Source organism: Macaca nemestrina, chromosome 19 (assembly GCF_043159975.1).
Source record: "Macaca nemestrina isolate mMacNem1 chromosome 19, mMacNem.hap1, whole genome shotgun sequence".
NCBI classification, from domain to species: domain Eukaryota; kingdom Metazoa; phylum Chordata; class Mammalia; order Primates; family Cercopithecidae; genus Macaca; species Macaca nemestrina.
The window spans coordinates 60,177,485-60,190,838 of NC_092143.1; the positions used below are offsets into that span (position 1 = coordinate 60,177,485).

The window sequence follows — 13,354 nt, forward strand, 5'->3', positions numbered from 1 at the left end:
CAAACACATTAATATTTCTTGAATGAACTATATTAATATCACACTAAATGGGAAAGACTATAAAAAGCCTCTATTAGGTCAGGTTTTGCCCCTACATGAGTTACTAAAAGCCTGAGGTTGGAGTTTTTTGGATTTTAAAATTATGGATATGGAATCATAGATCTGCCCATTCTTTCACTTTAAAACCCATGGTAAATCTGGCATATCTTTTCATCTTAATGATATAGACATAAGTAGTTGAGCTGCTTCTTTAGTTGACAGCTACAAGGGTTATAAAACTGATATTTACTTCATAAAGCCGTGTTAAATTACTTTCAACTTTTCTGGTCCATAATCTACCAAGTTGTGAAAGTTTTGACATGTTAGCCCTCTTGTGTACTGATAATATACCTTTAATTCCTAAGTCTAGAATCACTACTGAGTGGCAGAGTAACATTCTTCTGTCTCATCATATTTTCTAAAATGGAGTCATTAACTGCCACATATTCAGGGAGATACCAAAGAATTAATGAAATAACTTGTAAACCTTTAGTTTTAAAAAAAAAAAAAAAGCATCATTAGAGGTTCAAAATTTTTAACAGACAAATAATAATATTTTTTCCCTCCAATGCAGGTGTTCTTTATACATTTTCCTACAGGGCTCCTCTGTGGAGAAATCCGAAAAGCATATGTAGAATTTGTCAATGTCAGCAAATGTCCACTTACTGGATTGAAGGTTGTTTCTAAACGTCCAGAGTTCTTTACTTTCGGTGGTAATACTGCTGTTCTAACACCACTGAGTCCCTCAGCTTCTGAAAATTGTAGTGCTTACAAGACTGTTGTGACAGATGCTACCTCTGTGTGTACAGCACTCATATCATCAGCTTCTTCTGTAGACTTTGGCATTGGCACAGGAAGTCAACCAGAGGTGATTCCTGTTCCCCTTCCTGACACTGTTCTTCTACCTGGAGCCTCAGTGCAGCTGCCGATGTGGTTACGTGGGCCTGATGAAGAAGGTGTCCATGAAATTAACTTTTTGTTTTACTATGAAAGTGTCAAAAGGCAGCCAAAAATACGGTTAGTATTATAAAACTTGTAAAATTTAACATCTTTGTTTAATGTATATGTGCATATTCAGATAAACATTTTGATATTTACTAACATTAAGAAATTACTCCCTTCCAGATTATGCAAGATATTTATATATGAAATTGTCTCAAATAGAACTATAAGTTCTAGGTGCCCAAAAATGGAAAAATAAAATTTAACTGCACACATTTTTTGAGTTGCTTCTCTCTATCAACTTCTCAATTGTTTGATACGATTAAGTACTACGGACAGAGCTATCACATAGTAATGAAATTAACAGGTACCATGTATTAAAATAGGGCATCATTTGTGTATGAAGACAACCTGCCTAGTCGTCTCAGGCATACTTTTTTAAGAAAATTGTTGCCGGGCGCGGTGGCTCAAGCCTGTAATCCCAGCACTTTGGGAGGCCGAGACGGGCGGATCACGAGGTCAGGAGATCGAGACCATCCTGGCTAACACGGTGAAACCCCATCTCTACTAAAAAATACAAAAAACTAACCGGGCAAGGTGGCGGGCGCCTGTAGTCCCAGCTACTCGGGAGGCTGAGGCAGGAGAATGGCGTAAACCCGGGAGGCGGAGCTTGCAGTGAGCTGAGATCCGGCCATTGCACTCCAGCCTGGGTGACAGAGCGAGACTCCGTCTCAAAAAAAAAAAAAAAGAACAAAGAAAATTGTTTTGTTTTACCCTTTCCCTGATGTTGCCCCTTGCCATGCAAGATTGTATGAAAAACAGTACATATTTACAGAAGAGATGATTATGATGGTGTTACAATAGATGGTCACTGAGGAAATCAAAGCTAGCTGGCTCATCCAGGATCCATGACCTATATTTTGTTCAACAGAGTATTTTCTTTTGATACCTCCATTGTCATTTTTACAAAATTAACTAGGAATAACTTGGGAGGCTGAGGCAGGAGATTCGCTTGAGCCCAGGAAGTCAAGGCTACAGAGAGCCATGTTTATACAGTTGTCCTCCAGCTTGGGTGACAGAGCAAGGCTCTGTCTCAAAAAAAAAAAAAAAAATTTAGCATTTGAATATCAAGGGAGGAGTATGCAAGAGAGTAGTAGGTATTATTCCAGGGAGCGGCTGTGTATATTTAATTTGTAAAGATTTACAGGTTAGAGAACATAAACTGAATGTAGTTAGTTCAGCCACAGTGTAAAATTTTTGTAAAAGAAGAGGAAGAAACCTTTGAAATGTAAAGCTTATATGGTGAGGAGTTTTGAATACCAGGTTAAAATTCGAATTTTATTTGGTAGTCATTCAGTAGCTTCAGAACCACTATTAGAAGCAAGGCTGGGCACAGTGGCTCACACCTATAATCCCAGCACTTTGGGAGGCTGAGGTGGGCAGATCACTTAAGGTCAGGAGTTCGAGACCAGCCTGACCAATATGGCGAAACCCCATCTCTACTCAAAATACAAAAATTATCAGGTGTGGTGGTACACGCCTATAATCCCAGCTACTCAGGAGGCTGAGGCAGGAGAATCGCTTGAACTCGGAGGTAGAGGTCGCAGTGAGCTGAGATAACCCTACTACTGTACTCCCACCTGGGCGACAAAGTAAGACTCCATCCCCCCAAAAAAAGCACAATCAGAACATTACCATATGAAGATTATTTTTATGTGTTATACAGATGAATTTGATTAGCAGGGCAAAAACTGTTTTTTGTTTTTGTTTTTTTGAGATGGAGTCTTGCTCTGTTGCCCAGGCTGGAGTGCAGTGGCATGATCTAGGCTCACTGCAAACTCCGCTTCCCGGGTTCACGCCATTCTCCTGCCTCAGCCTCCCGAGTAGCTGGGACTACAGGCGCCCGCCACCATGCCCAGCTAATTTTTTTGTAGTTTTAGTAGAGACGGGGTTTCACTGTATTAGTCAGGATGGTCTCGATCTCCTGACCCCGTGATCTGCCCGTCTCGGCCTCCCAAAGTGCTGGGATTACAGGCGTGAGCCACCATTCCTGGCCAAGCAAGGCAAAAACTTAGACAGGGAGACTAGTAGTTTCCTTCCAAATTGGATAGAAAGAATTGAACTGAAGTTAGGCTATGTAATTTTACTTAATGTATTCTATGGATTTTTAGAGTATAACTCGTCCTGAGAGTGATCTGTTTTTAAAATCTTTATTTGGAATTAGATAATTATAACATAGAGACTCTTAGATTAAATGTGTGTTTTTTTGTTTGTTTTGTTTTGTTTTGTTTCAGGCACAGAATATTAAGACACACTGCGATTATTTGTACCAGTCGGTCTTTAAATGTACGGGCCACTGTCTGCAGAAGTAATTCTCTTGAAAATGAAGAAGGCAGAGGAGGCAATATGCTAGTCTTTGTGGATGTGGAAAATACCAATACTGTAAGTTGGTTTAAAACTGAATTTTGTTTTTAATTATATTTGAAGTGTTTCTCTTGTTTTTAGTAGTGGGTGTCCCCCCCCCCCTCCGCTTTACAAGACAGCATAAGCTAGGGATTTTAGGAATGTTCATGTAGAGTAGTATGAATTCATCTTAATTCTTCATTAGATTTGTAATTTCATCCCTTAGCCTCTCTTCAAATAAAAAGATCTGATATTAATATGGTATACACTGATATGCTATAATAGTTACATATGCTAGTAATTCATTCTGAAGGATCTCATAAAATGCTTTCTAGATCTCACCATTGAGATCCATTGGTGTTATTAAATTGTGAGGTTCTGTTAATATATCACATTCAGATTAACTTGGTAATCTTCACTTGCACATTTCTAACAGTACTATTTCTTTTATATATTAAATTTCTGAAATATTGCCATTCCTGTTTAGGCACTCTATAAAAATGAATATATATATATTTTTTTCTTTTGAGACAGGTTCTCACTGTCACCCAGGTTGCTCACTGCAACCTCCGCCTCCTGGGTTCAAGTGACTCTCGTGCCTCAGCCTTCCCAAGTAGCTGGGATTATAGGCACGTGCCACCATGCCTGGCTCATTGTTTTGTATTTTTAGTAGAGACAGGGTTTCACCATGTTGGCCAGGCTGTAAAAATGAATTTTCTTGAAGATGAGAGCGTGATCTCTCATGTTTGAAATAGGACCTTAGCATTAGATTGATTCCGTTCAGGTACTTATTTGAAATGTTAATTCTGTAATGTTCTTTATTTCTAACTTCATAAATTTGTAAGGTGTCTGCTTTCTAGGATAGTTAGGGTTAATGTGCTGTACTTTGGTGATCTCCCCCCGAAAATCAATATTTTTATAGTAAGAATGAGAATATTTTAATAATTTCAGATTAGCTTTTATTCAGGAGAATTAAAAAAATACATACTACTTAAATAATTTCATGTGTGCTGACCATATATTAGGATTCTGTTATGTGAGTTTTTTGTTGCTTGTTTTTTGCCTAATAAGAATGAGATAACTCAGAAAGAGTAGAGAAATAAAAAGAAAATGCCATAATTTTGATTAAAAATTGACAATTTTTGATCTTTTAAATACTACCAATAGCTCATTGTGATAGACTTTAATAACTCAATGGCTTTCAGTATTTTAAAATGTACCAATGAGTATGTATTATAGTCGAAAATACTTCTTGGAAAAAATGTTGATGTTTCTGAAAATGTTTAGAAAGGGATTTAAATAAGTTTTTTGAAATGTATGTTGTAATTGCATCTTATGTTAGTTGAGATTGACTTTGGTAGCAGTGTCTGAAATTTGTTCTCATCGGAACATTCTGATTTAGTTAGTGCTTCTAAATCCTGAATGACTCTCCTATCTTTTTTTTTTGACAGAGTGAAGCAGGTGTTAAGGAATTCCATATAGTGCAAGTATCAAGTAGTAGCAAACACTGGAAGTTACAGAAATCTGTAAATCTTTCTGAAAACAAAGGTTTGTACATTTTTCCTGCTACATAATAAATTTTGAAATTTCATTACTTGGTTTTCCAGAATAGTACCAGAATGTCTTAAGATTATTAGGATTAACTTTTTTAAGCATTAAATTGTGATTTCATTAGTTTACCTAACTATAAATCAAATTACCTATCTTGATCCAGTCTTTCCCATTTTTTTTATTCCCTTCCACATCTCTTATACTTGTATTTTCTTCTTTTTGGTTTTTATTGTAAAATCAGTGCTTGGCTACATGATTACTGTCAAAAATTCAACCAGGGTTGGGCGTGGTGGCTCATGCCTATAATTCCTGCTCTTTGGGAGACCGAGGCGGGCGGATCACTTGTGGTCAGCAGTTTGAAACCAGCCTGGCCAACATGGCGAAACCCTGTCTCAACTAAAACTACAAAAAATCAGCTGGGTGTGGTGGCAGGCGCCTGTAATCCCAGCTACTCGGGAGGCTAAGGCAGGAAAATTGCTTGAACCTGGGAGGCAGAGGGTGCGGTGAGCTGAGATCATGCCACTGCACTGCAGCCTGGGCAACAGAGTAAGACTCTGTCTCAAAAAAAAAAAAATACAAACAACCAGTACAAAAATATATAGAATATGGAATTTTCTTTTTGTTTCCTTTACCACTGGTGGGTTTATCTGTGAATAGCCTTACCTACGTACTGACTGGCTGTTCTGTGAATTGTCATGTTTATATAACATTCAAACAAAAGAATGTGTACCAGAAATGTACTTGAAGTACCATTTTAGAAGTGCCTGCAATTGTGGGAAAACATATTGTAGAGTGTGTTCATATAGTAATATTGGTATAAATCATGCATATGAAACATACTGAAAGGAAATTAAGAAATGATAGAGTGGCAGGATTATGGGCTTTCCAGTCCCCGTGTTCTGATCTTTCAAACTTTGTTTATCTGAAATATTGCATATATGAATACATATATATATATATATGCACACACATGGATATGTATTTTGAGAAAATTGAAATTTATCCTTTTTAAGACATCACTTCATTGAGATAAAAACAAAGATGTTCTTCATTAAACATTATTTATAATTACGAATTATTTTCCATTTGACCACGGAAGTCTAAATAATGAATTGGGTTTTATCATGTGATGAACTGAGAAACATCTTTGAGATTTCCCTTTTTCTTCCTAGATGCCAAACTTGCCAGTAGGGAGAAGGGAAAGTTTTGCTTTAAGGCAATCAGATGTGAGAAAAAAGAAGGTAAATTCGCTTTACTTTTACACTTTACTAAATGGTCATTTTATATTTTTGCCAATGATATGATTAGTTTGTTTTCCCCTGTTTTTTAGCGGCCACACAGTCCTCTGAAAAATATACCTTTGCAGATATCATCTTTGGAAATGAACAGGTATGCAAGTATGCATAGTAGTGTTTGATGTTAAGTCATAGTTTATGGCATGGCTGCCTGTTTTGGCAAGACTTATCGCAGTAGTTCCCAAATTCTTTTTTTTTTTTTTGGAGACAAGGTCTTGCTCTGTCGCCCAGGAGTACAGTGGCACGATCACAGCTCACTGCAGCCTTGACCTCCCACCTCAGCCTCCCGAGTAGCTGAGACTACAGGCATCAGCCATCTCACCTGGCTAGTTTTTAAAATTTTTTTTAGAGACCGGGGTCTCACTATGTTGCTCAGGCTTGTCTCCAGCTCCTGAGCTCAAGCGATCTGCCTGCCTCAACCTCCCAAAGTGCTAGGATTACAGGTGTGAGTCACTGCACCTAGCCTCCCCAGACTTCTTTGGAGGATAAACATCTCAACTTTATTGAGTTTTGCAACCTGCCTTCAATCCCCAAAACAGACCAAAAATGTTTATGGACTACACCATTTTAAGTAGTTATTTAAAATTAACTTTCTTTTGAGAATATCATATGAAATAAGTATAGTTCTTGGGATTTTTTTTAAGAAAGCAAGATTATATGAGGGAGCTTTTCTATTAGGGAAATTGGTTACAATTTAACATGTAGATGATAACCCTCTAAATTTTGGCGTATCATATCATATATTCTGAGACCCAGATAATAAGGTAGATACATAAGGCTCTAATGTGATTATAAAGCTATTACTGTCTAGGTCAGTGATATTCCATCCTAATTATGTATAACAGTTACGTAGAGGGCCAGGTGTGGTGACTCATGCCTGTAATTTCAGCACTTTGGGAGGCTGAGGCAGGAGAATTGCTTGAGGCCAGGAGTTCAAGACCAGACTGGGTATCAGAGACCAAGGCAAGACCCTGTTTCTTAAAAAAAAAAAAAAAGAAAGAAAAAAGAAAAAGAGCCTCCTAGAACAGTGGTATTCAAAGTTTTAAAACGTGTACGTATAAGTTATCAGAAATGTTGTTAATATGCACATTCTGATTCCATAGGACTTGGGTAGAACCTGAGGTTCTAAATTGTTATAAGCTACTGGGTGAGGTTGACGTTGTTAGCTTGCAGACCATAATTGGACCTAGATATTGTAAAAATACAGGCTTTGCCTCCCTACCTCTAAAGCTCTGGTTGATTATATCTTGGGTGGACTTTGGGAGTATGCATTTTAAGCTATCCCTGAAGATAATTTGCAGTAGTGGCTGGCTTTGAAAAATGCTGAATCTAGGGTGTAAAAGTTCATATGATTGTGTGCTCTTAGTGGGATGATTTCTTCTTTGTGTTCGTCTCCTTGATAATTCTAAACATCCTTATATTTTTGTACTTCTTTTATCATTTGCTTTCATCTGACTCATCATTACTATCTTTTTACCATTTGAGGAAACAGCTATTTAGAAATATCTCCAAGTTTCAAAAGCTCAGTAATTTCAAAACATGCGTTACTTTCAGAGATACTATGTTTCCTGAATGGTTGAATTAATTTTCAGGACTTTAGTTATTTTTTTTTTTAATTTCTTTAAAAACTTCTAAAATTCCAGAAACATCAGCAGGACTCTTGTATTGTAATTTTTATTGTATTTGTTGTTAAATAATTTAGTGTAAGAGCACTGGCAAAGGCAGAAACAAACACATTTTTCATTTTGATGAATCTGGTTGAATAAATAGAACTTGCCAAGCACTACAGATTAGTGAGAAAACTATGGGGACAGTGTTTTGTAAGTTCACTTGTAAGGAGAAAAACATACATAATTATTAATATTTAATACTTATTTAATAACTTGAAGTTTAACATCTACATAATATATACAGAGCCTGTAGTACAGGAAGCCATAAATATGAAGATGTTATTATGTGGCACAATATTCATTAATTAAAGGAAATCCTGTAATTGAGTCCATTTAAAATTCTTATTTCATGCTTTCATTGCTCAAGCATAAAAGTCCAAGTTAATGCCAATAATTCTATTCACATTCTGCTTCATTGTGTATTGCCTAGGATTTAAATGAGAAATATTTATGTCATTTTAAAATATGGATTTTCAACATTTCATTTTCTTGGTGATACCCATTCATTCTCCCTAGATAGTTGGAAGGTCAAAGCTAATGTTACGGGAGTGTAGCTTAATTATTTTGGGGTGATGGCTTTTAAGATTCAGGGTAACTTGCAGCTGGGCGCAGTGTCTCACGCCTGCAGTCCCAGCATTTGGGAGGCCGAGGCAGGGGAATGCTTGAGCTCAGTAGTTCAAGACCACCCTGAGTAAAATGGCAAAACTGGCAAAACATTGTCTTTACAAAAATTAGGCGGGTGTGGTGGTGCGCAGCTGTAACCTAGCTACTCGGGAGGCTGAGGTGGGAACATTGCTTGGGCCCGGGAGGTGGAGGTTGCAGTGAGCTGAGATCGCACCACTGCACTCCAGCCTGGATGACAGAGTAAGACCCTGTATCAAAAAAAAAAAAAAAAAAATTTAGGGTAATTTGTACCAAATCTTTTGAATGTTCAAGTGGCCTCCCTGTATTCAACTACATTGACAAGAATTATTGAATAAGTGTTTGGGGTATATATAAGCTATAGAAATATAAATTTTGACAGGATATATCTAAAGCTATGAGTTATACAAAATAAAATTTGACAGAACATAATTAAAAGCATTTATGAAGACAAGTGGTTTTCTTTTAACAGATAATAAGTTCAGCAAGCCCGTGTGCAGACTTCTTTTATCGAAGTTTATCTTCTGAATTGAAAAAACCACAAGCTCACTTGCCTGTGCATACAGAAAAACAGTCAACAGAGGATGCTGTGAGATTGATTCAAAAATGCAGTGAGGTGGATTTGAATATTGTCATATTATGGAAGGTATGTGCTACTAAATTATTTCAGCAAGCCTCACTTGTAGATACTTGAGTCTTAAGCTGAAGAAAAAACGTATATTACTGTTTATATTTTTTATGCGTATCTTTTCTAGTTTCAATATTGAAACTAACCGTTACATGAGGGTTTTTTTTGGCCTCAAAAAAGAATTCATTCAAATTAGATAACATTCTTCTGTGTTACTGTTATTTCTGTGTGTTACCGAGAATATTGTAGACATGATAAGCTTTGAAAGCAGATAGTATTAAACTGTTCAGGGCATTTCCATTCTACAGAGGGAAAAATAGCACCAAGAACCTCTGGAAATCCACTACATTGGCTCCAAAAACCATTAATTTTTTGTTATTCATATTTCATATAATCCATTTACCTTCCCTTTTATTAAATTGTTAATTTTTTTGCTGTAGTATTTTTAAAATGACATATTTCATCTGTAAATGCTTCTGTATGTATTTTTCACAGATGAAGACTTTTTTGTTTAATGTAACTGCACAGTATTATCTTTCCCAACCAAATTAATAATTCTTAAATAATTATCTAATTGGTCTGTGTTCAGTTTTTTCCAGATTATTTAAATATACTATTTTACCCTGTTAAAAAAAGTCAGATTCAAATAAACTTCACACAAGGCAGACCCGAATGAGATTATTTAGACATTAGTATTCCCTAAGATTAACTAAACTATACTGCAGAGGAGTCCTACTTCTTACATTACACCCTTTTGTATCATATGCATGTACTGCCTATTTTTAAAAATGATTCTGCAGTGAAATGAAGGATCTTGTCCAAGAATAATCACTGGAACTTTGTGACAAGGTTTTGATTTTTTGTTGTTTGATACAAGAGCCAGCATAAAGACATGTTCATACTAGGTAATCAATACATGTATTTTAAATTGACTCAGAAGTTTTTATAAAGTGTTCTTTTTTTTTTTTTAACTAAACCATGTTTTTAAATAAACTTTTTTTTGAAACCAAGCTGACTTTGCGTGTTTCAAATGAAATCTAAATAAATTGATACTCTTGTTGATTATAGAAGAAGTTTTATGTTAAAAAGATCAGTTATACATTATTGGCGAAATCAAATTCTTCTGAACTTTAGAATCATATTATATAAGTGTATAAAGCTCTTTGGTTTACTTCTTCATTCAACAGGTTTATGCCATGTAGCAATCCATAATATTTCGGAGACAAGGTTCTGTATAATGTATTCTGTACTCATTGTTAAGTGCATGGTGTTCTTTGATGAGGGGAAAAGTGTTATCTTTTAAGAAATGGCCCTGAACCTAAAGCCCACTGCTAGTATCACTAATCACATAAAGAAGAAAGTTATCTAAGATTGTGATGCTCCTTGGCTGGGAAATGGAAGTTTGAATAGATTAAATAATGGGTTATTAAGTTTGGTAGTGGCTAGTACCTTGATAAGTTTATAATTTACTCAATGGAGAAAGTGACTGGCAGATTTTTGTTTGTTTTAGTTAGAGTTCTAGATAATGCAAAAATGATTCATTAGATTAAAGAAAATTTGCAAAGTCATTAAAGTCGTAAGATGCACAGGAAGCATAGGACTCTTGAATAAAATATGATTCAGGAGAAAACCAATAGCTCGAACATTTTTGTGAAAAAAATAGTTGAAAAAGGGACATAATACAACTCCTAAACAATTTTAATCAAAAATAAAGGTTAGTTTTAAAAATCTAAGGTATTGTGCAAGCAGGAGGATGCATTATAGAATTAGCCATGGCTATGGGTGACTGTCACTCAATGCCATAACATCATCAGAAAAGACATCTGACAAGTCTCAGAACCTTATCTGTCAACTCTTACCCCTTTTTGAGTAAAGATTACCCTATCAGGTGTTTAACTTCTCCTGCCTTTCTGGGTTTTGCAAATATAGATACTGAGCAGATCCTGAGCCATCCTATGCTTTACTGCAGCACTACTCAAAGTTTGTTCTGTGGATGGCAAACTCACTAGTCCATTATAAGTACAGAAATTGAAAGTAAACGATAAGAAACTTTGATAGCATTTTGACTAATTTTATGTTTTTTGAACCTAATAAAAATATTGGGCTAGTCAAAAGAATTAAGCCTTTGTGTTTGCATAATGTGATAATGACAGTAAATCAAAGCCATTTATAGATTATATTTTCCCCAGCGCCAAAGCAATTCAAGAGAGAGAAGAGTTATAAACTGAAACAAGTATTTTAATATAAAGTCAGCTCACTATATTGGAAGAAAAAAGCCTTTTTTATTTATTTATTTTTTTTTTTATTTTTTTATTTTTTTGAGACGGAGTCTCACGCTGTTGCCCAGGCTGGAGTGCAGTGGCGCGATCTCGGCTCACTGCAAGCTCCGCCTCCTGGGTTCCCGCCATTCTCCTGCCTCAGCCTCCTGAGTAGCTAGGACTACAGGCGCCCGCCACCGCGCCCGGCTAATTTTTTGTATTTTTAGTAGAGACGGGGTTTCACTGTGGTCTCGATCTCCTGACCTTGTGATCCGCCCGCCTCGGCCTCCCAAAGTGCTGGGATTACAGGCTTGAGCCACCGCGCCCGGCCTAAAAAGCCTTTTTTAAAGCATATATATTTATATTTACGAACATAACATTTCCAGTTAAAGGATTTATGATTGTACTCACTGATTTTGCTCAGCTATGTGATAAACCCTAGGACATTTCAGAAGCTAGACTGTAAGAATAAGCCTTTTGGCTGTATATTGGTAGTTCAATAAAGAAAAAAGCTTGTTTTATGGCATGGTTCTTTTAAAGTAGTTTCTTAAGGATTCTAAAGAATGTTGGAAAGGATTTTGCGACGTATCTCTCTCAAATATCCAGGCCAACTGTGTTATATTGAGGCAAAAAAGATTTGTTTTTTTGGATACTTTATTGATTGAATGAATAACTAAAAGTAGAAATGGTGACATTGCCAGGAGTGTCAATAATTGATAGATATTGGCCATAATATTTCCACTTTCCATCAAATATTGGGTTGGTTACTTTAGAGGTTACTGTCAAGCAGGTAACATTTTTGTGCTTTGCATTTTTTAGGCATATGTTGTGGAAGATAGTAAACAGCTTATTTTGGAAGGTCAACATCATGTTATTCTTCGCACTATAGGAAAAGAAGCCTTTTCATATCCTCAGAAACAGGTGATAACATAGTTTGCTTTGCCGTTTTCTGGTGAACTTGTGGGGTTTGGTTGGTTGGTTGGTTGGTTGGCTTTTGTGTTTTTGAAGGGGTCTGGTTTTTTCAGGTTTTTTTTTTTTTTGAGACCAGATCTCACTTTGTCACCCAGGCTGGTGTGCAGTGGCACAATCATGGCTCACTGCAGCCTTGACCTCCCCAGGCTCAGGTGATCCTCTGGCCTCAGCCTCTTGAGTAGCTGAGACTACAGGTGTGTGCCACCACACCTGGCTAATTTTTGTATTTTTTTGTAGAAATGGAGTTTCACCATGTTGCCCAGGCTGGTCTCGAACTCCTGGGCTCAAGCGATTTTCCTGCGTTGGCCTCCCAAAATGCTGGGATTATAGGCGTGAGCTACCATGCACCACCATGTTCAGGTTTTTATATTGGTATTTGGATTGGGTGTTGGTGACAGAAGAATGATTAAAAGTGAACATAAATTGATTTTAAAATTCATCAGCACCTTTATCATAGTATTAAGATGCAGTTATGAGTTTTGGGGTTTCCTCAGATACATTCCATATTGAATCCGGAATTCATAGGTATGAAAAGAACTGATTTGCTTAAGAGTAGAGAAACTGTATCTCTATATTTTCTTATTTGTTATAACAGGATATCATTGCAGAGCTCCAAGGATATACTGTAATATGTAAAAGGTGGCCCCTGGAGTTGTGTAGCAGCTGCTGATAGCATTGAATATGCTTTCTTACTTTTCCTAAAATAATACTTAATGTTACCGAAAAATTTTCATAGTAAATATGAATGAAATATAAGCACATTTAGTCTAGTAATTCAAACAGTGGCCCTGTATTTTGCTTTTAAATAACAGATCTTAATTTTCAAGGCTCCCCCTCCATTATTATTATTATTTTTTTTTTTATTTCACCATGGACCTGAAGGCAACCCCTACCATTAGTTTTGATAACTTTTTATTTTGAAATAATTTTCAAACTTACAGAAAACTTTCAAGA

At 36.3% G+C, this 13,354-nt stretch overlaps 1 protein-coding gene across 6 annotated transcripts in view; it reads left to right on the forward strand.

Moving 5' to 3' along the window:
• LOC105498224 (trafficking protein particle complex subunit 8) overlaps positions 1–13,354 on the forward strand; it is a 116,611-nt gene that overhangs the window by 86,985 nt on the left and 16,272 nt on the right. For all 6 annotated transcript variants that reach the window (XM_071085496.1, XM_071085498.1, XM_071085497.1 and 3 more), the window contains 7 exons: positions 614–1,056; positions 3,276–3,423; positions 4,836–4,932; positions 6,108–6,176; positions 6,266–6,324; positions 9,015–9,188; positions 12,248–12,349. In XM_071085496.1, coding sequence (XP_070941597.1) covers positions 614–1,056; positions 3,276–3,423; positions 4,836–4,932; positions 6,108–6,176; positions 6,266–6,324; positions 9,015–9,188; positions 12,248–12,349 — 1,092 coding nt within the window. The remainder of the gene's footprint in view (positions 1–613; positions 1,057–3,275; positions 3,424–4,835; positions 4,933–6,107; positions 6,177–6,265; positions 6,325–9,014; positions 9,189–12,247; positions 12,350–13,354) is intronic.